General features: G+C 42.7%; 2 protein-coding genes across 10 annotated transcripts; one reads left to right on the top strand and one right to left on the bottom strand.

Moving 5' to 3' along the window:
• Nucleotides 1-1,129: 1,129 nt before the first annotated feature.
• Nucleotides 1,130-9,672, bottom strand: MFAP3 (microfibril associated protein 3). Of its 6 annotated transcripts, XM_030458847.1 has the most exons (4): nt 9,593-9,629; nt 8,994-9,115; nt 6,505-6,955; nt 1,130-5,133 (listed from the first exon to the last, which is right to left on the bottom strand). In XM_030458847.1, the coding sequence occupies exons 3-4, from the start codon at nt 6,782-6,784 to the stop codon at nt 4,388-4,390; spliced, it is 1,026 nt and encodes a 341-aa protein (XP_030314707.1). In that variant the 5' UTR covers nt 6,785-6,955; nt 8,994-9,115; nt 9,593-9,629; the 3' UTR covers nt 1,130-4,387. The 6 variants fall into 6 exon arrangements, with proteins under 6 accessions (XP_030314707.1, XP_030314704.1, XP_030314705.1 ...); XM_030458844.1 differs by lacking the exon at nt 8,994-9,115 and having other exon boundaries at nt 9,593-9,672; XM_030458845.1 differs by lacking the exon at nt 8,994-9,115 and having other exon boundaries at nt 9,543-9,637.
• Nucleotides 9,330-23,797, top strand: FAM114A2 (family with sequence similarity 114 member A2). Of its 4 annotated transcripts, XR_003988104.1 has the most exons (16): nt 9,679-9,752; nt 10,898-11,049; nt 11,167-11,372; nt 11,572-11,671; nt 12,133-12,228; nt 12,515-12,627; nt 13,544-13,678; nt 13,842-14,000; nt 15,157-15,280; nt 16,231-16,310; nt 16,934-17,062; nt 17,229-17,368; nt 18,173-18,245; nt 18,773-18,826; nt 19,686-20,126; nt 23,787-23,797. XR_003988104.1 is itself a non-coding variant. In XM_030458842.1 (15 exons), the coding sequence occupies exons 3-15, from the start codon at nt 11,169-11,171 to the stop codon at nt 19,785-19,787; spliced, it is 1,509 nt and encodes a 502-aa protein (XP_030314702.1). In that variant the 5' UTR covers nt 9,330-9,374; nt 10,898-11,049; nt 11,167-11,168; the 3' UTR covers nt 19,788-20,517. The 4 variants fall into 4 exon arrangements, 3 of the variants coding, with proteins under 3 accessions (XP_030314702.1, XP_030314703.1, XP_030314701.1); XM_030458842.1 differs by lacking the exons at nt 9,679-9,752; nt 23,787-23,797 and adding an exon at nt 9,330-9,374 and having other exon boundaries at nt 19,686-20,517; XM_030458843.1 differs by lacking the exon at nt 23,787-23,797 and having other exon boundaries at nt 9,615-9,707; nt 19,686-20,517.

Raw genomic sequence — 23,797 nt, 5'->3', positions numbered from 1 at the left:
AGTGAGCTGCTATATAATAAAAAAAGAGGAGGACAAAGTCCCAGCTGGTGTGAAATGACCTGGCTGAATGGAAGTCAATAAAAGTAACTCACCTGAGTTGAATGATTCTCTACTGTGTGTCTCCTGCAGGAGACTTGACTGAGAAGAGGGCTGCAACATTAAAAAAAATGTATTTTGTTTTAAAAGCACACCTAAAATTACAGTACAATCATATTAATGCACCTCTCTTTTCAATGACCAGTTGTTATTCAGCTGGGCAAGTGCATTAAATTAGTGCAGATTAATTTGCTCATTAAGGATAAGATCATGAAGAGTCAGGGTAGAGGAGCTTTAAGAAAATGAACCATTATTATGTCTTGTAACATGAAGATAGGAAGCAGATGCTGACTAAACACTGACCTAACCTGAGGGGTATGGGTGCAATAATTCTTCCTTTAAGCAGCTGACTCTCATGGGAAAAACCCCAAGGAAAAGCTTTAATATTATCATCTGCCTTGTGCAGAGACTGGCAACCAGAAACTATTCTTAAAAAGAAACAACTTAGGTGAAGTCTGCTATCATCCACTCTTGCACAACCCCATGGACTGTATTACAGAGAATTTCTCAGCAAGCTGGGCCTTTGGTGCTTGGGCTGTGGGGGATTGTAGTTGAAACTTAATTAGGGGCACATTTAGTCTGTGCTCCAGGCTGGCACCCAAAGCTGCAGGACAGAAGACATTTACCCATACAGAAGAAATCCATTATCATGAAACAAAAAATACAGGTTTGTGGCTGAAGGTCACTGCACTTCACAGTCACCCTTTTAGGTTGCAAGACTGAAGCCACAGAGAACTTGAAACCACTCCAGTGGTCTGGAACCACTTGTTCATGCAGCTGGTAACAATTATTACAGATTCTGCTGGGCACTTCAAACCATTAAAAAAAACCTGACAGACCCAAAGATGTCATGGCAGGAACAGTCTATTGGATGACTGAATGTCTCAGCAGGCTTTGTCAAGCTGGGTGCCAGCATTCTGCTTAGCTGAATACAGCTGCTGTTTAAACTTGGGTATACAAGTACTCATCAGCCCTTACTGACAAAAAAAAAAAAAAAGAAAATCCTAACAAAACAAGGCTTTTGTTTGTCATTTATTTTGCAAATCTACCAGTTCATTTTATGAAAGTATGAAATCCTATGTGGTTACACTAAACAGTTACATTACATTACAATCCAGGTAATACAAATAACTAATTTAGTTTTAGGTACTCTTGAATAACCAGAATGTTTAACATTATTTTAAATAAAAATTAGTCATAAAGAAGAGAAAAATACCCTTGTGATTGTCAAAAAAATTTAGTCTGAAGCAAGGAAATCACTGCAGACTCTCCTTGTCCTACAAAAATTGAGAAATACTGATGTTTATTTACATCATCTTTCAATGTTAATGTTCAATTAGATATATAAAAAAAATTAAGTGCACAAATCTACTCCTGATAACACAAACAGTTCACACGTTTCATTTTCTGGAAATCACATTTATAGTATAACATCACCATCATCCTTACTTTCAGATGCACAGCAATCCAGTAATATCTTTGTAAAATACACCAGAGCTTCAAATCTTCTCTATTTGGATTCAGTGGGAGTAGGATCAGTTTTATATTTAATAAGCAGTCTTGATTTACTGAAATCCTTAGAAAAGAGCCTCTTTCCCAGGAGTGAAATTGATTTAGTGAGCAAAACACTGTAATAATTCATGAAAACTTTCAGTTTTACAATCTCTGGATATTGACACTGTAACTGCATTGATGAGGACCTTCCTGCACCATCAGTCCTTCTTCTCCACCAGCAACAGGACCCACGAAATTACCAAGTAACTGCACTTAATAAGGACACAGAGCTATGTAAATATAAAGCATAAAAATCACAGAACACATTGAAAACTGCTCTCCTGACACCCATCTGACATACGTCTAGTGTCATCCTGCTGCCTGTTAGCTGCCATTTCTGATGAGACACCTGCACAATGCTTCTTAAGAAGCAATTAGATGGTGCTTCAATTTTGGAGCTGCATCTCTACACTGCAGATAAAGTTTGAGGTAAAATGGTGAAGATGTTACTGATGCATGCAATGCAGCAGCTTCACAGAAGCAGGAGAGCTGTTCATGGGTCAAAAAAGGCAGGTGCAGGTATAATACTGATGGCCTGTGGCACAAAGGAGACTAAACCAGCTCATTCTTTCTTGTGACTTTCATTTAGGACATCCAAAAAGGGCACAGACCCCCCCCCAAAAGCTCCACTCATGCATGCACAACAAACCTGTAGAACTTGTAATACAGAAGTGAAGCCAGAAGCATCTTGGCAGGGCTTCTAAGAGAACCTGGCATTTACCACAGGAGTATCCTTTAACACTGATCACCTCAAAAAACTGAAAAGAAACCAGATAGTACACACAAAAATATATAAACTTGTCCCCTGGATATAAAATGCTTCAAATTATGTAAGTTGAGGGCAGTAAAGAGTTAAAGTGTCTACATAGGATTATTCCCCTGAAGCAAAAGTTTGCAAAAGGTTTGGATGTGGTACCAAGCTGGTGAGAGTGGTGCTAGAACTAAGACTAGCAAGTTTCCTCCTTCCTGACAAAACAGGACAAACTGCTCTCATCCAGCATGTTAAAACCAGCTAGGCTGCATTTACTGGTGGCTGACTGCACAACTTTTTCCAAGAGGCAGTTTAAAATGGTAATAGATGCTTCAGTTTCCCATTCTCAGATACCATATGATAAATATGATTTGTTCAGACCCTTTGTTATGAGCACACATTACGACAGCCCAACCCTGGTTTTACCACTGTGCCTACTTGTTTTCCAACTCTACTCATGTAAATGTAATGTCAAATCCTCTTATGAATCCTGAGCAACCATCCAGAATCACTTGTTCAACTGACATTTCTGTAATAATAAGGAAAGAAAAAAGAGTTGTGGGAAATTAAATCGTGCTCATGTTGCCAAGTTGTTAAAATTATATGGCAATATGCTTCCAGTAGTTGTAAGAAATTAATTTGTGGAGTGCTTACAAGCCTTACATCTACTAAATCTCAACAGGATATAAAATGCTATTTAAGTGATACAACTTACAAATTGTAAGGAGAAAAAAAAAAAATCTGCACCAAAGGGTGAAGGAAGAAATTAGATTCTTGTCTGCATTGATTCCTCCAGGCTGGATGTCTACAGCTGAGGAAGCCATGCAAGAGATCCCTGGTGAAAAACCTACATGTTTACCTCTGCAAGCACCTCCACATCTCCCTTCTGCCATCTCTCTTCAGAAGATGAGATGGGACATGTTCAGTGAATTACTCCACTCCTATAAACAGTGTCTGGCAAAATGTGCAGCCAGATCCTCTGCTAATCACCCTCTCTTCCACTGCTTTCTGAAGGTAGTAGCCAAAGCACAATGAGTGTCACTACTTTTCACTTCCCCTTTCTTGTGTTGTTCAGAAAGAAGTTCTTGAGACACCTGATCTGTAGATTTGAGTTAATTTTTAAATTGTGCCATTATGCAATTACTGATATTCTTTTCTCACAATGTCAAATACAATATAAAACTTTGGATTTTCCAGAGTGAGTGAAATCAGCAAAGACAACAACAAAAAAAAAAAGAATTCTGGCAGTGATTTTACTGCTCCCTTCTGCAAGACAGAAGCAGGGTAAGGCGCTTTGGCAATCAGCACCAAGTTTAAGCAACAAGCTTTGTATCACACAGAGGTTTTCTGCAAAAGTATGAAAAATTAAGATTCCCTGGTTGTTCTCTAAGCTGCTCTGAAACTACACTGTTTAATCCAGCAGTGGGTCCTTTTCCAAAGTACAGTACGTTTTGATAACAATAGAGCACACAACACAAAACAGATCAGAACAGACTTGCTCAAGCTCACCATGGTTCTGATGGGCTACACACCCCGAGGGGCAATTCAAAGAGAACACAATTAATCAGGACAACACTGACTCAAAAGAATTCCAATCTTCACCTTGTGATGCAAGAAAGTTCACAAAGGAAAAGATTTTATTGCAAGTTGTACTACTCAGTTGGCCACTCCTAGTAAGAGACCAGAAGTATCAGAAACTCCCAAGGAGCCAAGGACAAAGAATTCCTATTTTGTAGATACTTTAAATATAGAAAGCTTTTTTTAAAAAAGAAAAGCCACTGTACAATATTCCAGATGGTTTTCTCTCACAGACTTGCAATCTTTAAATCAACACTGACAGAAAATACATGCTTCAGCAGGAGTTTTGGCACCTTGCAATTTTAGAAAACACTTGTGCTTATGGGACTGAGGCAGCTTGTTTGCAGACCCTTTCTCACAGTACCCAAGGGTCACCTGTGCTTCCTTCACACCAGCATCTTACTGGACTCAGCAGGTGCCTTCCTCAGAAGGTGCAAACTGGCAGCTGTCGTGGGAAACAGTGTCAATGCTCTGCACTTCTGACTGTGGGTGAATGGACACCTGGACAGCTATCTCTTGACCTTGCTCGTTCATGGATCCATCGTCTGAATCCCCGGCAGGTGAATTGCTGCGCTTGATTTCGGGGTTGCTGGGGTAAATTGCAGCCTGGGTACCACAGCCCTGGGGTTGTTTTCCCTCCTCGCCAACCTCATCAGGATCCTCGACCCTCACGGCCTCGAAGATTTCCTCCATGAATGCCCTGCAGTTAAGGATCAGCGGGGGAAGGGGAATGCTCCTGGCAAGCTCTTCAATGTAGCGAGCGAACTCCATGGTCTTAAACTGAGTGACTTTGGCCAACTCCAGTGTTTTGGCAGATGTGATGATAGGGATCCGCTTGGCTATCTCAAAAGCCTTCTGAAGCTTCTCAGCCCCTTCTGTCCTGAAGAACTCATTGATTGCCTTCTCCGTTTTGCGGAGGTGACTGCTCATCATGCACAGGCGGGTGATGTTTAAAATGAGTGTGATGGCAAAGGCCACGAGGCACACGATCATGTAGTAGATGCTCATGTCTCCTGAGGTGAAGACCACCCTGAGGGTGACAGTGTAATGGGAGGTGGCATTCTGATGCACAGCCACACAGGTGTATCGCCCCCGGTCAGCAAAGTTGACCTTTGTGATGTTAAGGGAATGATCAGCAATCCTCCACCGTCTGCCTGGAGATTCAAAAGAAATAAACTCAGCTAATGAAGCAAAAATCACTTGGTAAACCAGACACGTGCTGTTTGCTCCATCCACAGGAGAAAAGCTTAGAAGCAAGCAGTCGATTTCTAGTGAAACCCAAACGGTACAGCAAGGACTGAAATTGCATTTTCATGCTTGTGATACAGAAAGCCACAACCCAGCCAGCAATCCTGGTGCTTAATGAGAAATTATTCTGCATGCTTGCTATTCTGATTCTTCTGCTTTGTCTCATCTGTGCTTTCTTGTGTGTTCCTGGACTGGTAGCTCCTTCTGACAGGGAGCCTAATTCTTAACTAGTGCTTCTCACTCACTGTGTAACACTGTGTTGGAAGGCTGTCCCCTATAAAATCTAATTTTTTATATATTTGGAGTCAAAAGTCGAGTGACCCATGAAAAATATCAGAGTCTGTAAATGGCTCTGCTGGCAAAAGAATCCAGGGTTTTCCTAAGACAGTTTTCTGCTGAGCATGCAGTGCTGATATACAAAACCCATGTGAAAAGCAATCAATAAAAGCAGCTCACTATACACTATTCCCTACACATTTGTAACTTAGGGGAAGAACTGTTTTTGTAATTCATTCTTTTAATTACTCTACTTTGAGCTAATCTCTGGGTGGCATTCATACAAAGAAGTTACTTAACACTTAAGACACAAAGACAGCCTCCAAAAGATCCCATCAATTAGCTCAATGACCTTCATTAATACTCCTAGAGAAAACCACATGCATCTCTACAAGACATTATTTTTTGAAAACTATTAACTACAGAGACTGCACTGTCAGAGCCAATGGCTATGAAAGTATATTCTCCCTTTAAAAAGAGGTTAAACAGCACATATTTCATCATTGGCCATCACATAGTTTGTTAGGCTTCATGGTCTCAATGGTGCATAAACCAGAAAATAAATGTAAGATGTTTTTCCATGCTTTAAAAAAATCCTGTAACAAAATTAAAGCACTGATTGCTATCTGGAAAAGGTCACAAGTTTTGGAGAACTGTGTTTAATTCATGTTTGGAAAATATAATATAAACCAGAGCAATTACTAAAAACACCCATCAGTTAGTATCTTGTAGGATGCAATTCATTCCTTCTGTATTGAATACCATGATGCCCCTTGAACAGACTGATTCTGTGGGGCACTACAGAAAGATGGATGGAATAGAACAAAAGAACTCAAAAAGCCACATGCCAGAGGGCAAAGAGCTTTGTCATGCTCTCTCCTTATCTCCCAGCTATAGAAATGGGAGGACAGGAAGAGAAAATTATAATAAAGTCCCAGAGGTTTTCAGACACTCTATAAAAGGGGAATATTGAAGGATAGAAAACAGCAGAAAAAGCTCACCTTCATCTTCCTGTTCAAGCAGGTGTCCCTTGGAGTTATACCAGAGAATATATTCATACTGGCTGATGTTCAGTTTACATTCAATTAAAATACTAGTCCCCTCTTTGGCTATGATATCATGGTGTGCTGGAGAACTTACTAAAGCTGCAGACACTAAGGGAAGTGATGCATTGAAAGACCCCAAAGCAACTGTTCTGTTAAAAGCTACATTTTCCAGTGTAAATCCAACTGAGAGATCAGCACTAACAGTCAGAATTAACAGACAATAGCTGATCTTCATGGAAAGCTAGGAAGATTCTTTTTTCATTTAATGTGGATATATGAGGCCATATGACACTAAGCTGTCTGTAGTGCTCTGAGACAGGAGAAGAGGCTCTTGATTTGTTCAGTGTCTTGGATCCAAATGTGCTTTCCAGACAATCAATATCAGGAGTGGAAACTGAAAATCCAACTGAAAAAAAAAAAAAGAAAATAATTAAGTTTATTAATGACAGCAAGCTTATGGCCTATTCAAATTCCATTTCTAGTAAACAGATTTTGATTAGCATAATATAAGCAGCTGAATGGTTCCAAATCAGAGCTTTGCTCAGAACACAGTAATCAAACAAGGGTAAGAAGACATTAGTACAACCTTCAGTCCTCTCCATGTTCATTCTGCCATCCAAACAAATCATCTCAGAAACAATAATCATTATGGGGAACAAGGTCAAAAAAAACCCAAGAAACAAAACCAACAACAAGCTGCTCAGTGTATTCCAGATGTGTACCTATCTTTAGGGTAAAAAGACAAATCTGCATTTTTTAACAGAGAAAAAAGTGCTTTTTTAGTAGAACATGAAAAGCAAGAAAGAACATATAATTTCTTCCTTCCCACCACTATCAAAATGCTTTTAAGGCATAGTTTTCTAAAGTCAGTCTTTCATTCAGCATCTAGAGAAACAACTGGTTTGTAGCATTTATACAACAACTTCATTGATTTTAATGGCACAATTTGTGTTTGATGTCTAAATTCCATATAATATGCTTAGTTTCTTGTGTTGTTCTAGGTGCTGAGGTCAGAAACCTACATCACAACCCAGCTGCCTTCAGTTAAATCACCACTGCTCTCAGTGGCTGCGTTTCCCTTCACAGCATTTGATGCAGTTACAGCTCAGGGTAGCTCTGCCATGAAGACAAATCCCTCCCTTCATTACTGCACCAAATGCATACAATAACCTCCAGTATTCCAAAATAACCTCCCAACTAATAATGCTATGGATTTATTAGGGATTAATCCCAGTGTCTGCTGTACTGCGTTATTGTCACATTAAATTTAAACTATTAGGTTTTTCCAAGTGCCTGAGACATTCCTCCTAAAATGACATTAAGAACCTCAGTCAATTATTTAACACAAGAAACACTCAGCAACACTTTCCCCTCATAAGAATAAGACAATTATCTTCAGTAATTGCATATGCTCTCCCCTCTATCTGCACTGAGCTTGCATAATGTATAAAACATTGGTAATGGGTCATTGAATTTTACTATTAAACTCTTCAAGGTCTGATTTATTAGAACTTGTTTGTCACATTTTGTTTTTGGAAAAGCCATTACTGCTGAGCAGACAATGATCTCTCACTGCTGAGTGCTGGGAAAAATAAAATGATTTGTGAAATCCATATTCTTCAACTCTCACACTTATGCAAAACAGCTGCTGGAGCTGATAAAGGATCCAAAAAGGATAAAGCATGAACAGTGCCAACATCACAATTGTTCAAGAAAGCATTAAGCCCAAGCAAGATGAAATGTGCAGAATAAAAACTGCCTATTTTGCAGCTGACCCTGAAGTTGAGCTCAACATATTTAACCTTTATGAAACCATAAATTGTGACAACATATAGTGGTGGAACATAAAAATCCATGATACCTACACTTGCATGAATCATCTTTGGCTCTCATCCTGAAAAAGTGGGAATGTTGTACTGAGAGCACTCTAAGGAGTCCCACTGAGGTCAAAGGGAGTACTGATAGTAGTTAAAATTACACACATTTGTAAGGCACTGCAAAACTGGGGCTCCAGGGGCTGTGAGTTATATGGCTTTACATTCACTGCTCAGAACATCATTCCCCTCCTGGAGAAAAGAGAAGCAATAAACCCAGACACACCTGAGAGAGCACTGACTGCTCTGACTGCCACTTTTGGAGCAGGGCATGGAAACCTGGACGGGCATTTACAACCAGCTAACAGCTAATAATGCACATTAAAGAAGTCACTTTTGCACTGAGCAGACCTTCCTGCTCATAGTCTGATGTCTTGCAGAAGCAAGGCTGCTGTGACCAGGCTGCAAGGCTCCTCTGGCAATCTTTAGAATCTGGGAACCACACGTGGCAGAGCTCTGAAGACGTTAACTCCTCGGAAATCCATGAAGTTGTCTCAGAGGAGCCACCACCAGGGTTCCCAGCTTGAGAACTGCTGCACCACAGCCCCAAAACCAAGGAAAGGACCAAACCTCCAGGAAAGCAGAGCAGAGCAGAGCTCCCTTGCCCAGGGCTGCCTCACAGCTTTGCCGGGTGCGTGGTCCCTCGGGTGCTGACACCCATCAGGGGTAACTCAGGAAGGGCACGGGACCAGCTGCACACCAAAAGAAAAAAAAAAAGGATTTTTCCCCCCCATCAGCTAAAACCGAGCGGGCACAGAGCCACGCGGGCTGAGAGCCTCAGCATTGCTCGTGGAAAAACCCGTGTAGAGCTGGACAGGGGACAGCAGGGCCACCTCCCCACTCTGCAGCCATGCAGAATGACGTAACGAGGGTGTGACGTCACTCAAACAGACCTTCCTCCTTCCCTACCCCCTCATCCCTCCCCGTGGATTCCCATGCCAAACCAGCGAGGTGAGGAGACACCGCTCCCCCCCTCCACCCTCCCCTCTCCGCCCCTCCGACTTCTTCCACGGCACAGAGGAGGCCGCGGAACGTCCCCGCGCCGCTGCGCCATTCTCCCACACTCTGACGTCGCCAAGTAAAACCCAGCATCACCGCAACACAGCACGCAGCTCTCACCGCGGAGATGGGCCCACCCTGCCCGGCCCAGACCTCGGCCCCCCGCGCACCTCCGCCGCCACCGCCACTCCGTCCGGACAAACTTCCCTGCGCGTTCTTCCGGGATGGGCCGCACTTCCGGTGTCACCACCAGGGGCCGCTCTGCGCCTCCTCTCGATGGTTACGGTCCGCCAGGCGGGGGGAGCGCGGCGCCGGTGGGGCAGCGGGGCGGTGAGGAGGGACCGGGACCGGGGACAGGGATCGGGATCGGGATCAGTGCGGCGAAGGGTGCCTCCGGAGAGCCGGGGCACAAGGGGCTCGAAAGGGCCTTCCTTAGAACCGGGAGTCCCATAGGGAAGGGGGCCTCTGGGGCACCTGAGGCTCCGCCATGGGGCAGGCGGTGCCGTGGGGCGCTGTGGGCTCATAGGAGGGGGTCCCATGGGGGGCTCTGGGGCCCCTCTGGGTCAGGCAGGGCCAAAGGGGGGGATTGTGGAACCCTCGGGGTCTCCCAGAGAAAGGGAAGCGCAAGGAGGGTGCCGGGCTGGGGAGCGCGGGAGGTGTCGCGGGTGGGGCCGGGGCCGGTGCGGTGTCCCGGGTGGGGACGGATCGCTGCGGGGTCCCAGGGGGTTCATGGGGTAACGGGTGGGAGATGTCTCCAGCCTGACAGCCCCTTGCAGAGGGGCTGCTCTCCTCTTCCTCTTAGAGCCAACCCCATTCCCGGGCTGGGGATCGCTGCCCCGATTGCATCAGGAGCTGCTTCTCCTGCTGGGTGCTGGGGGGGGGGGGGGTGCGTGGGGTGCTCGGCGTGGCACTGCCGGTCCCTGCCGGCTGCTGCCTTCCGAGCTGCTGACCCGCAGCTGGGGAAGGGCTGCCAAGCAAGGCCTGGGGAGAGGAACCTCTGCCCTGTGAGGCAGCTGAAGCCTGTGCCAGGTCAGGGCCTGCTGTTGTGGCAGCTCCAGCACTTTCCAAAAATCTCGGTGGTTTTAATGCCCTCGCAAAGCTCAGCCCTAAATAGAGAAGCTGCTGCCTCCCTACACGCTGCCTGGCTTTCTGTCAGCTGCCCCCCTCTGTATCCAACAGCCTTCAAAACAGCCATCACAAGCAATTTGGTTCGGCTTTTGTTAGGGGAAGCAAGTGATGGATTTAATTACCAGAAGACTTTTCGTACCGGCATTGGAATGGGCTGCCCAGGGAAGTAGTGGATTCTCCATCCCTGGAGATATTTCAAAAGAGACTGGATGTGGCACTCAGTGCCATGGTCTAGCAACCGCAACGGTGGTTCAAGGGTTGGACTTGATGATCTCTGAGGTCCCTTCCAACCCAGCCAATTCTATGATTCTATGATTCTATGATTCTATCTTTCATTTGCTTTTCAGAGCTGGCAGCCTGTTTGTTTCCTGTGGAGAGGTTGTGACAGGGAGATAAAGCCACGTGTTTCTTTGGGACTAAACTTCGAAGTGTGAGGTTTCTTCCAGTCAGACATAACTTGGTGTGCACGTTCCCTTACAAACATAACTTATTCATGCAGGTATGATTTCTCCCTTAGTTGTGTTTAATTATTGAAAACACAAATGTGATGCTTTTGAATTAATGTCAAAGTGTACAAGAGAGTGATTATCACCTTTGCTTTCTGTGGCTGTCATAGACATGTCTGAGAAAGACAGCAGTGAAAATCTGAAAGAAGAAACATCTTACAAAGATGAAAATGAACAGAAAGCAGAAGAACTTGGCTGTGCTGAGAGCAATGAAGAGCAAGAGCCTAAGCCTGTGCCTATGACTCGGAAAAGACCTGAGCCCAAATCCCCAGGTCAGCCTCCTGCCACAGAAAAACCTGCAGCTGAAACCCTCAAGGTACATTGCTGTGCTAGCTCTGCATCACACACGTTTCATGGCTTTGAGCACAGGATGATTCTCAACACTCCTTTTCTGAAAATTCATATTGCACTTTATCTGAAAAGAAAAAGCTGCACAAAGGCTGCATGTCACAGACTGCTTGTGTTCTCCCCTCTCTAATGCCTGCATCACTCTCTTCTGTTTTTTTCCCTTAAAGGTCTCAGATTCTGCTGCTGCAGTTCAGACAGGATGGGGGTACTGGGGAAGCTGGGGGAAGTCTCTTCTGTCAACTGCATCTGCTACTGTAGCTACTGTAGGTAAGGCTCTTTCTGGTATTTGATAAATTTTTTAACCATACTTCATCTCAAGCTAGTGCTTTTGAGCTTGTTTCTAGAGAAGGGGATTTCTGTTATAGAAGCTGTTACTGAGAAAATGTCAAGGGAGTTGTTCTAGTAATGTACAATGTACAAACAATGTACAAACTTCTATCAAAAGGTACAGTGAAATTAGGGAGATAGGCACAGCCAAAAGTGCTTTCAAGTTTTAACATGGCTGCATAATATTCAGCTGGTATTTACAGCTTAATGTAAAAGCTGAGTGGAAACCCAGATTCATTACATTGGTAAGTGAGATGGATAACAGTAGCTTTCTGTGCTGGCTAAACTATCTTAAACAAGAGGAATAAAATAACACAAACCAACATGTAGCCTTAATCCTGTTTCTGTTCTGATTTCTTTTCTATCTCATGTACTTAAAGTACTATTGGTGTCTTCTCTAGGTCAGGGTATTTCAAATGTAATAGAAAAAGCAGAAACAACCCTTGGGATCCCCAGTCCTACTGAAATCTCTTCGGAGACTAGAGATGCTACAAGAGGTCAGTTTTTACTGCATTGAAACACTGAAGCATTTCTTAGAACATAATCAGCCCCAAAATACCATTCCCTTACCCTTCATCTTGCATATTGAAGTAGATAGCTAAAATGTGCTAAAATAATACTCTATTGCTTACTTTTGTTGGATCTGAAAAGTAGGTAGGGAAATATTCCCAGTTCTAGCCCTGCTCTTGGCTGACACTTGCTGGTTTTTAATTTTCTCCACTCTGCTGCTGACAGGATCTTTTTTTGGGAGTGAGGAAGTTAATTTTCTGCCTTCTAATGCAGGAAGTGAGAATCCTGGTGCTGGCAGCACAGATACAGTTGATGATGGCAGTTCCTTTCCTATTGCTGGGGCTCTTGGAGTTTTATCAACCATCTCTACTGCTGTCCAAAGCACAGTGAGTTGGGAAGTCAGGAGAAAATGGGCTTAAGAGAACATTGTGGCTTTTGCCTTCTATCTGAATATTGTATCAAGAAACTTTTGAGTGGTGAGAAACTGTTTCAAATTTCAGGCAACCTTTATCCTGTATCTTGCTTCTAACTGGTACTTACTGTGTAAGTTGACTGGAATTGCAATAGTTCTGTATTAAATGTTGATATGTAACAAAAACCCCTCACACCCTAAAGGTGGATTGTGGTGCATGCATTCCCCTGCACATCACCTCTTGTACTCTCTTCTCTCTGCTCCCTTTAGAGTGTTTAAGTAAATGCAGGGTCAGATTCATTCCTGGAATATTTTCACAGATTTCCACAGAACTGTCTAGAGGTGAAATCCATTCTCCTCAAAAAACTTCTCTGAAACCAGCCCAGATTGCTTGGCAATCACCGTGCTCCTGTGACCATGGGAAATTCCCTTCAAAGGAACCCATTACCCTTAGAAACTGTGCTTTTGTGATCTGCTGGCTTATCAATTTGCCTGTGAATCTCAAGGAGCTGCAGTTGGAAAGCTCACTTTATCTTTTAAGGCTTGAACAAGAGTTAGCAAGCAAAACCCACAGGTCTAGTGTTTTCTGATTAGAAGGATGAGAATGCAACACTTCTAATACTTTGATGTGCTGAGAGCCAGCTTGTTCACAAAATAAAAATGTATTTCCCCTCAGATTGCTGCAGCTGTCTGAGTGCTATATTGAACTGTGGGATGATAATGGATTGTGGCTCCTTCTTTATCCTTCTGCTCTCTTTGTGGCGATTGGGATTGAATTTTAGGGTAACAAGGACCTATTTGGCTTGATATAAATCCCCCAATTCAATTTCTTGAATTATATAGTCTTCTGTAAGTTTTATGTGCTTTCTATATCCAAATCTGATTCCTAGGGAAAAAGTGTTATTAGTGGAGGTCTGGATGCCTTGGAGTTCATTGGAAAAAAGACAATGGATGTAATAGCTGAGGGAGACCCTGGATTCAAAAAAACAAAGGGCCTAATGAACAGAACCTCTACGTTATCTCAGGTAGGGTAGTTCTGTATCAGCTTCTCATTGCTTTCTCTCATCTCTTCTCCCTTCCCTTGTGGTTCTGGCATTAAGATACCATTTACTATTGAATGAGAAGCCTTCTCCTGCCATATTCTGTATCATCTGGCACTGACCTGAGTCCTCTGCTTTTCTTTTTCAGGTCTTACGAGAGGCAAAGGAGAAGGAAGAGCAGCAGACAGCTACTGAGGTTGCCATGGCTACAGAGAAGAAAGCCCATTATGGGTTACTGTTTGATGAGTTTCAGGGTCTTTCACATCTAGAGGCCTTAGAGATGCTTTCCAGAGAGAGTGAATCAAAGGTAATGGCCTTGAGCAATCTGCCATTTATTTTGATTTCAGCTGAGCAGGGAAAAAAAATATTAGAAATATATGTATATACAGGTAAAATCAGGTGCTCATGATTGATTATACAGCTTCACACTGACCCCTGCATGGTGATCTGGGGTTTACCTTGGGAGCATTATGTCCAGTCCTCAGGTCCCAGGGACACTCTCTTTACCCATCTAGCCTCAGTTCCTGCATGTCTTCAACAACTTTGTACAAGTTACTCTCTCATCATACCCACTTACTTGTGTCCTTATTCTGGAATAGAGGAGAATTTTGAAAGCATAGCAAAGGTCCAAGGAAGTGATTCTGCCCCTGTACTCAGCCCTGGTGAGGCCACACCTCGAGTACTGTGTCCAGTTCTGGGCCCTCCAGTTCAGGAAGGATATCGAGGTCCTGGAGCAGGTCCAAAGGAAGGCAACCAGGCTGGTGAAGGGACTCGAGCACAGACCCTATGAGGAGAGGCTGAGAGAGCTGGGGCTGTTCAGCCTAAAGAAGAGGAGGCTCAGGGGAGACCTCATCACTCTCTACAACTCCCTGAAAGGAGGTTGGAGCCGGGGGGGGGTTGGGCTCTTTTGCCAGACAACTTTCAACAAGACAAGAGGGCACGGTCTTAAGTTGTGCCAGGGGAAGTTTAGGTTAGATATTAGAAAGAATTTCTTTACAGAGAGAGTGATCAAGCATTGGAATGGGCTGCCCAGGGAAGTAGTGGATTCTCCGTCCCTGGAGATATTTAAAAAGAGACTGGATGTGGCACTCAGTGCCATGGGCTGGGAACCGCAGCGGTAGTGGATCAAGGGTTGGACTTGATGATCTCTGAGGTCCCTTCCAACCCAGCCAATTCTATGATTCTATGATTGTCCTCTGCCTTGGGACATGCAGTTTCAGATGTCATTCACTTTCTTAATGAAAGGAATTTGAGTAACTCCTTAGGAATCCATTGTTGCATGATGGTGATTCAGGAGTAGATCTTTTTGCCTTTCCTCCTTCCTGGAGGAAAATAACACTTTCTCTTTAACAACACTGTATGGTGTTTTTACATGCATTGTAAACCTGTACTGCATTTTCCATTATGTTTATTTTTCTTGTTTGATTTATGATTCTCTCTTTGGCTGTGCTGCTCCTAACTAGGTGAAATCAGTCCTAAATGCCTTCTCTGGAGATGAGTTGGACACACTGAAGGAGGAAATGGACCAACTCAAAGAAGCATTTTCTTTACCTGAATTCTTTGAAGAAGAAGAGGAAGAAAAGAAGGGTAAGAGAGCCCCAGGCTCTGGGAGGAGAAGCTGGTTCTCAATGAAATTCTCAGTATAGAACCAGTCAGCCCCAAGATCACTAGCAATGGGCATGGTGCCAAAGCTAAGTTATTCTTTAGCTGGATGCTTAATCCTAAAGCTGTCTATGGCCAGGAGATACCCTTTATCTCTGGAAAGCTGCTGTGCATTAATTCTGTAGTGAGAACAATTTCTTGCCAGAGCAGGATTAGAGTTGCTTGACTCCTGGGCAGTTCATGACCTCGAGCCAAGATGCAAATTTGAAGAGATGCAGGGTTTCCCTGACCATGAGGGAAAGACTATGAATAGAGCTGTCCAACCCAAGTAAAAAGCCTTTTAATTTATTTTTAAAATGAGTTATCCATACGGACCAAAAGACTCAGAGGTGCCTCCATACAAAAGCCTCATCTGATTCTTGAGGACTATGCAGATTTAAATGTAAATTTCTTGCATTTCTTTTACCTAAATGGCTCATCAGGGAGGGATTACACACCTGTGCTTGCTATCATTTAACATTTAATGTATCTCTTATATTTGCACATGATGGATCTCACAGCCTTCCCCCCACTGTTAACATCTGCCCTGGTGTACATAATAGGAGAACCATAGACTTCAAGTGATATTTCAGACTCTCCAAGGTGATGCAATGCTGCCTGTAAGGAAAAAAAATAATTAAAAAATACTTTAGCTACAAAACCAGAACTGAGAAAGCAAAACTCATCTTCTGGCACTGCTGTCTCCACCTTTTCAAAACTTGTCTTATAAATTGTATTTAAATGGACCAGGTTTGGTGCATTCTTTCCTGAGGTGATGATTCAAAGAGATATAAAAGAAACAATTGTCAGATTTGTGCAGAACTAGTTGTGCATTGAAGTGCTACTTTTTCCTTTGCCTGTCTTTTGTGGATTCTTTAACCTTTCCTGTCCTTTAGGAGATGAGGAGTTCACAAAAGAAGTTACAGAGTTGTTTGCAGAATTGCGTATCTCCTCAAAGCCAGAAAAACTTATCATGGTGAGTTATTTTCCATCTTCTGAAATCTAGAGGGATTCCAGCTGTCTTTGAGATCCTTTGACAATGGTAGGCAAAAGAGATGGGCCATTTCCTTTGACTTTATGGGGGTTCTGTAATGCCTTTGTCTCTGAATCAGTAGAACCAGTGTTTGCATTGTCACTGGATAGTGCCAAGGATAACCAAGACCAGTAAGCCTTCAGCTACAACAGTGCAGTCAGTCTACAGTCACAAACTGAAGCCCTTCTGTTGGCACAAAGCAGCTGGTGTTGCTACCTTCAGAAGTTGGTATGAGGTAGAATTGTCTTTATTGCCTTCATTTCACTACCCTTCAGATCCACCAAGTGGCACCAGCATTCTGCAGACGTGGTTTTAAAGCGCATGTTTGTCACAGGCTTGGTAACCCCCAGCACCTGTTGCTAGGAAAATGACTGCTCCCAACTAAGTCAATGCAACCAACCCTCTAGAAAGTACTGAAAGCACTAGGATCATTTGTCCTGGTTCTTCTCACTAGCTCAGGAGTTGTAGCTGTTCCTCCTTCGAGAGAAATGCAATACTCCATGTTTTGTGGTGTGCAGGGGGGGCTTCATTCCAGTCATTAAATACTATGATACATCTTCATGTAGGTGAGGAAATCTGCTTATGAATGGATAGCACAATTCAACAGTAGTCTTCCTAAAGAAGAAAAAGAGAGTGAAGGAAACCAAGATGTAGAATCCAGAGATGGTGACCATCATGCTAACAAATCAGTAGAGGTAACTTGAGTATTGAATATGTGACCACATAATGTTTATCTGGCTGCTAAGTTACATCTGTGATTCCCAGAATTTATGGGTTTCTATTTCTGTGTGATTCACTTGTTTTAATTAATAAAACCTGCTAATTTTTGTATGGTATGGGAGATCTTTTTAACTCTTGCAGGATATTCATGCTATTGCCATAAGAAGTCTGGCTGAACTGACAGCATGCTCCATTGAAATGTTTCACAAAACTGCAGCTTTGCTTCTACATGGTCAGAAGCAAGAAGTGACAGCTACAGACAGAGCCAAGTCTCTTTCACAGTGAGTTCATCTCTTAGTAAATATGTATCATATCATTACTTACATACTGATTAAACTATCTAAGAATTATTTGCAAATCCATGGGATGCAGGACTCTTGAATTCCACATATGTATTCAAAGTTGCAATGGGTGGTATGTCTGTCTTCCAGAAGAATTCATCATTCTCTTTTTTCTTTTTTTCATTTTTTTCCATTTTTTTCCATTTTTTTGATAAGAAAGAGGAAGCACTTCTTGAAAGCTTTTATAGTGCCAAGAAGAATGTTTGCCCTAAGCTTGTGCTAGTTAGTAGATAGACATTTAAAATGTGACAAAGCAGTTGTATAAAAATTATCCTTAATTACCTCTTTGTTAATCATTCAGTACGCTAGGTATTTGATACAGTAAAATTACTGCAACTAATTAGTAGATTGGTCTTACCAATAATGCATAGTAGAAGATTTTCCTTTTCTGTCAGGAGATATTTGGTGAGTGTATGAGAGTAGCAGCATTTTCTAATACAGAAAATGATGCTTGTTGGTTAAAAAAAAAAAAAGCAAGTTAGTACTTTCTTCAGTGGATTTGTCTGTCCTCTGAATGCTGTTTCAGATCTTCAACTTGAATTATTTATTCTTCAATATTTCTACTCCATAATTTATTTGGTAAACTTCTGAATTTCCATACATTTTTTATATGCTCTATAAGTTTTGGTTTAATATAGCTTTGTATGCATAGAAACAAGGTACTCATGTTTCAGAGGAATGCTAAAAGAAAGTTATTCTTGTAGATTGTATTTACTACATGGTTTTCCCTCTCTTCTTCCATAGAATAACTATTATGCTGTGTAAGGAACTATCAGCTTTCTCTAAAGAGTTTACCGTGTGCTTAACAACTGCAGGGGTAAGAGTTACACCATGTTTCTTAGGAATAAGGTGTGGTTAGTTGATTACAGCCTGGGGATCTTCACTATATTTATATAGACAGTTTTTTGCCCTGTGAGCTTATCTTCTATGTCACTTTTCCCCAAATTCTGGCATCTGAATATATGCTGAGCTTTTGAGTGTTTCCTGCTGAATTCAGACTGCTACAGGGTGGGAGTGGGAATTGGACACAGGAGAAAAAAAGGTTTGTGATCCTGTCGTGGATCCAAAACATTCAGGTACTAATGAACATATATCATAATCTCCAAATTCTCTGCTTGCCACAGTTCATTTGAAGATTTAATATGTGTATTCACATGCTACTTGTACTGGGCATATGTGTGTTCCTTTGTTCTTATTTGCATGCTACAGGACAGATCCTCTGCAGCTTGTACTGGAGCTTTCCTATAGTCAGGGGAGTAGTGATGATTTTAAACTTAGCTTTGTCTTGCTAGAAGAAATGTGCTCAAATTTTCAATCAGAATAATATATGTCTGATCTCTGCAGGTCAAAGAGAAAGCAGATGTGCTTAATCCATTAATCACTGGAGTGTTTCTGGAGGTCAGTTTTGCTAAAGTTAAAATGCTAAGCTAATATTTAAAAAATACATATGATGGTTTTTTCCACTTTATCTTTAGTCATGCCAAGTTCTCTAACCCATGGTTTTGTTCTGCTTACCTATCTGATTACTTAAAAGTTTTAATAAATGTCTGTAGATTTGCACAAGAGGTGAGTTACCTAGTGAAGAATGAATCATAGAATGCCAAGTTGGAAGGGACCTCAAGGATCATCTAGTCCAACCTTTCTAGGCAAAAATATAGTATAAATGAGGTGGCCCAGTACCCTCTGAAACTGAGTTTTAAAACTCAGTGTTCAATGTAGAAGAGAGAACCTTATGTGGTCTCACCTGACAGTTATGATGAGTCAGAAGACACACATCAGCTTGCTCAGCAGTCTGGATTTCTAGAGTTTAAATCTCCAAAGTCATACTTTAGCCAAACTCCTAAATAAGCATGAAAGAATCCCAACACTTCCCAGCTGTAAAGTTGCTTCTCAATGCTTGTAAACTTTTGAGGTGTGGTAGGAAATGGGTGTTTCCTGGTTTTGTGATCTTTCTTCCTGCCACAGCATGCTTATGCTCCACTTTGAAATAAATTCTTCTCATCTATTATTAAAAACAGTATCCTGCATTTAGACTGTTGGGTCTTGTGTGGCAGTTTTTAAGTCAGTTGCTTTTTTTTGTCTAATGGCATACAGCCCCTTAAAAATGTAATAATAAATTGATTTCTAGAAGGAAGCCTTAAAAATTCAGCATGCACTGGGCTTCTGTTTATGTGCATTAATCAATGCTGTTTGAAATGTGTATGTTATTAGCAAAGGATAATTATTCAAGTGTGTATTTTGATTTCTGTTTTCATAGGCTTCAAACAGTGCTTCATATATCCAAGATGCCTTCCAGCTCCTGCTGCCTGTACTGCAGATCTCTCTTATTGAAACCAGAACGGAACTGTCACAGCAATAAAAACCCTTCTAATTAAGAACTTTTTGACCTTCCCACTTCATAGTTTCCACGCTGGAGAATGATGTAATGGCTGTTATTAAATGGAAAAAGATTAACTCTGATCACTGCTGCTGCTGCAAGAATGGTGATTAAATACGGTTTGGCAATGACAGCTCTTACAGTGCATTGTGAGATGTGATTAGCGTAGTCCAGGTTGGTGGACAATGTGACAGACTTAAGGTGCAGATTGCTCCTCTGTTTTCATGAACTGTCTGTATCTTTTCACTGAAATCCCTCTGTATATTGTTAACAAGCTTTTTAGAGAAGCTCTCTGAACTGTGAAGGCAGTGCTGGAGAAGAGTAGCAGCTAGCTAGTTAGAGTTAGCTAAAATCATGGTGTGATTTTTGAGTTAGAGAGATATAATTAGGTTCCTGATAGCTCTGCACTGGTGTTGAAGTGAATAATGAATAGGAGGTGCAAGAAAAGGCAAATATTTTTGATTATAATCCTTGCAGTTCCTAGGCTGGAAAGAACAGAGTGGAAGGATTCTTCATTGAGCCATTTGTGTTGAAGAGAAGCTGTGGCTTCCTGGAGGTGTCTGTTAGTGTCAGGGATGTGGGATGGGCACTCTCTCTAGGGTGCTGTTTCTCATTCTCTTGCAGAGTGCTTGCTTCAGCACAAACTGGGAAAATGCTGATCTGGCCCTAAGAATGTGGGTAGTTTTCTTTAAATCAGTAAAAGAGAACTGGCTAAAAAGGGGTGCATTTGTGTTTGAGCAATTTAATGAGATAATTTAGCAGGAGGAATCTCCTTTTTCAATGCAGCTTGACATGTCAGCCACAGGCTGTTCACAAACTCAGATACTGCTTCTTTCCTGTTTCTGTGTTATAACACTGTAACACAAAGCTCCTTCTTGGAAGGCATAAAGTAGGGGAAGAGGAAGCAATTTGATTCTGTTAGCAGGAGGCCTAATTTCTCTCAGAAGCTGTTCCACATATAGTATCTGTTTCTTTGTGCTGTGAAAGTTCCCTGCTTTGTTCCTTTCTGCAGTTTCTATCTTTTTGAACCTGTCCATTGAGGGGGAGCAGCCTCTGTTTGAATCATAAGAGAAATGCACAGCTAAAATGGAACTTCTAGAACTTCAGAATAACTTAACTGAAGGTGACAGAGTGTCACACCTGCCTCTCTAGTAGCTCATTGGTAACAGTGGTGCTCAAATCCCATTTTGAAAATCCTCTGGGTTTTAGCAGGTCTTGTACATTTCTGCTGTACTGAAGGCTTAACTTTCCCATGCTCTATTTGTGTAGTAGAGAAGTGGTTTTATTATAAGAATACCTTCTAGCTAATGCTCCTCTGATTTTATATATCTGTAAAAAGCCTTGCCTTAGTCTTGTTTTGATTGGTCAGATCTCTAAAGGGAGAGCCTATTTTTGCATCTTAAAGAAAACTAGAAATGGTGTTTCTGGGGTAAAAACATCTGCACTACAATAAACTATTTTTTTCTTTACATAGATAGCATCATTAAATAAAGGTTTGTTTGGTTCTTTTTTGTTTGGTTTTTTTTTTTACAACCATTTCAGTTAAAAGCTATGAAGATAGCATTAGGCACAAACAAAATGAGAAGAAAGAACTGTGGTGTTTTTTCCTCTCTGCCCATATTGTGGTGAGGAGGTCAGGACAGCTAAGGCTTTCCTCAGGTCTAGGTACTGCCTCAATAGAAGGAGGGCTCTCAGCCCAGGCTGGAGATTGAGAATTCCCACAGCCAAGCTCCCAGTTCCTGCATCAGTGCAAAAATGGCAGCTTTGCTCCTGCCACAAAACTGAAAGGTACAGAAATGTCAGAAGAGAAGAAATAGAGATAACAGGTTTCTGTGAAGCAGCAGCTGTTTTTCTTGTGGATGAATTCTGCTGACCTGCAGTGCTTTTGTGTAGAGTAGTTTAGTAATTAAAGGAAATTGAATTATTTAAGATTTGTTTTGGTTCATTTTTGAAGATGCAGATAGTAATTCTTTCAGTTGTATGGCCACCTGGATTTTCTTATAGCAACCAGTAATCAAACATGCACCAGCTTCACTAGTAGGGCTGCAGTAGATGGAAAAAAAAGAAAAAAAAGTAATTCAACAGTTGCTGAAATCTTCCTCCCCAGAAGATTCATCAGAATTCAGCATCCAACTGTCTGGAGGTCTTATTGCTTGGTCTTGCCTTGTGCATGAACCTAATGAGAGCTGGCAGTAATTTGAGCACTTCTGGTAGTGTTTGGGGAGGTGAGAGGTGGCTGAGAATAGATAAAGAGTTGGATAAGATGCTGGCAGTGACTTGGAGGGGGGACTTGTTTCCTAGGGAGGGATTCTGTTATTTGCAGCTGTAAAAGCTGCTTTCTGGCAGCTGCTGTGGAAAGGTTTGAAATGTAAAAGGTTTGGTCCTCTCGATGGGCTTTGGGACTTGCTCCCAGCCCCTGCCAAACCAACTTCCCAGGGACATGTTGTGCATTATTAAAGCCCTCACGTTCAGCAGCAGCAAAACCTCTGACACAGGCAGCATGAGCAGTTGTCCTCATTTGTAAGAAGCAGCAGCCACATTGCCACTGGTTGCCCCAAGCAAGGGGACAGCTGTCCTGGGTCACCCACAGCACAAATTAAATGGTCTGACTCAGAGGCAGGAAGGGGAGGAGGAGAGCTTTGGCCTTGTTTTCCCAGGTTGTGTGCAATGGATCCTAAATAAACAGTGGTCTACAGTGATGTGATTTGAGCAGAGATTGGTCTTCCATAGCCAAAGGCTCCTTGGCATGGCAGTGGAGGACCCAAGGGCCCAGTACGGTGCTAACTAATGTTTTCTGGGATTTCTGCTATCCCCTCACAGCTCTGCACTTGGACAGCAGCTCAGAGGAGGCCACATACTGGAGTTTCAGGTGCTGCCTGGCACGTGTCTTTCCTTCAAGGGCACTTCCAGGGACTTAAAAGTGGCTGTGGCTGCCACTCTCTGCTGTCCTGCTGTAAGGTACTGGGGGCTGCAGCCTGGCTTGATAGTCAGGGCAGTCCCTGAAACCCAGCTCCCTGGAGTGATGTTTTGTGTCTCCATGTTCAGGGACTGATGGTAGGACTTTCCCCTGGGCTGCTTTAAGTGGAGGATGCTGCAGGCTGAGGTCTCTCACATCAGAGCAGCAAGAGCTGGGGCTGGCAGGGAGCAAGCAATGAGGTCACCAGTTAAACATAAGGCCAAGCATAGTGTTTGTGTGGAAGGTTCCTCCTAAAAGGGTGGCTCAGAGGAGTGGGGTTGGATGCCAGCTGGTCCTGACACCAAACATCTTTCCTGGATCTGGCCCAATGCCCAGCAATGTGTTCCTGTCTACGGCTCCACCGTTTTCCTTTTATTATACCTTTTAGTAGGTAAACAAATGAGCTTTCAGGTACACAAGACCTTCTTAACATTATCGTTACTGTTATTATCCCAGATTGGTGCTATTAGAAACGAGGGCATTGCCTGAGAGGGGAAGGACATTATGCAAGTGTTTAGACCTCCTGGTAACTGCTCTCTGCTGACAGGTACTTGCTTAATGATATGTTGCAGCACAAGCCAGCAGCAAGGACAAGCAGTGGAGGGAGCTGGGAGTAGTGAGCTCTGCCTGGGCCTCCCACCAAGAGGGGATCAAGGACCTGCTGGCAGTTTCCCCTCGCCATGGTTCTAAGGCCAAATCCTAAATCCCCACTTCTCTACTTCCAGCAGTGTCCTGACCATAACATATGCCCAGTGCCCTCCATATTCCCTTCTCAGAGCTTGCTCCCATGGATGTCTACAGCATCCAGAGCTGCCCTAGCTTGCTTAAAAAGGGACAGGAAGTCTTTCTGCTCCTGCCCATACTGGAGGACATAACTCCTGCAGGTACTTCTGTGACTGGTCTTGTTCTTGGTGTCATGTGCTGTCCCAGGGTGAGTGGTAGAGCCAGTTTTTCTGCTCTGAAAGTGGGACTGGGGTGGAGACCAAAACACTCAAATATCCAGATCCCTCATAGCTGACAGCCAGGCATTGAAGAG

This window comes from Calypte anna, chromosome 13, assembly GCF_003957555.1.
Source record: "Calypte anna isolate BGI_N300 chromosome 13, bCalAnn1_v1.p, whole genome shotgun sequence".
Taxonomy (NCBI): Eukaryota; Metazoa; Chordata; class Aves; order Apodiformes; family Trochilidae; genus Calypte; species Calypte anna.
The sequence above is the reverse complement of the archived record's forward strand: the minus strand, read 5'-3'. Positions and strand labels throughout refer to the sequence as shown.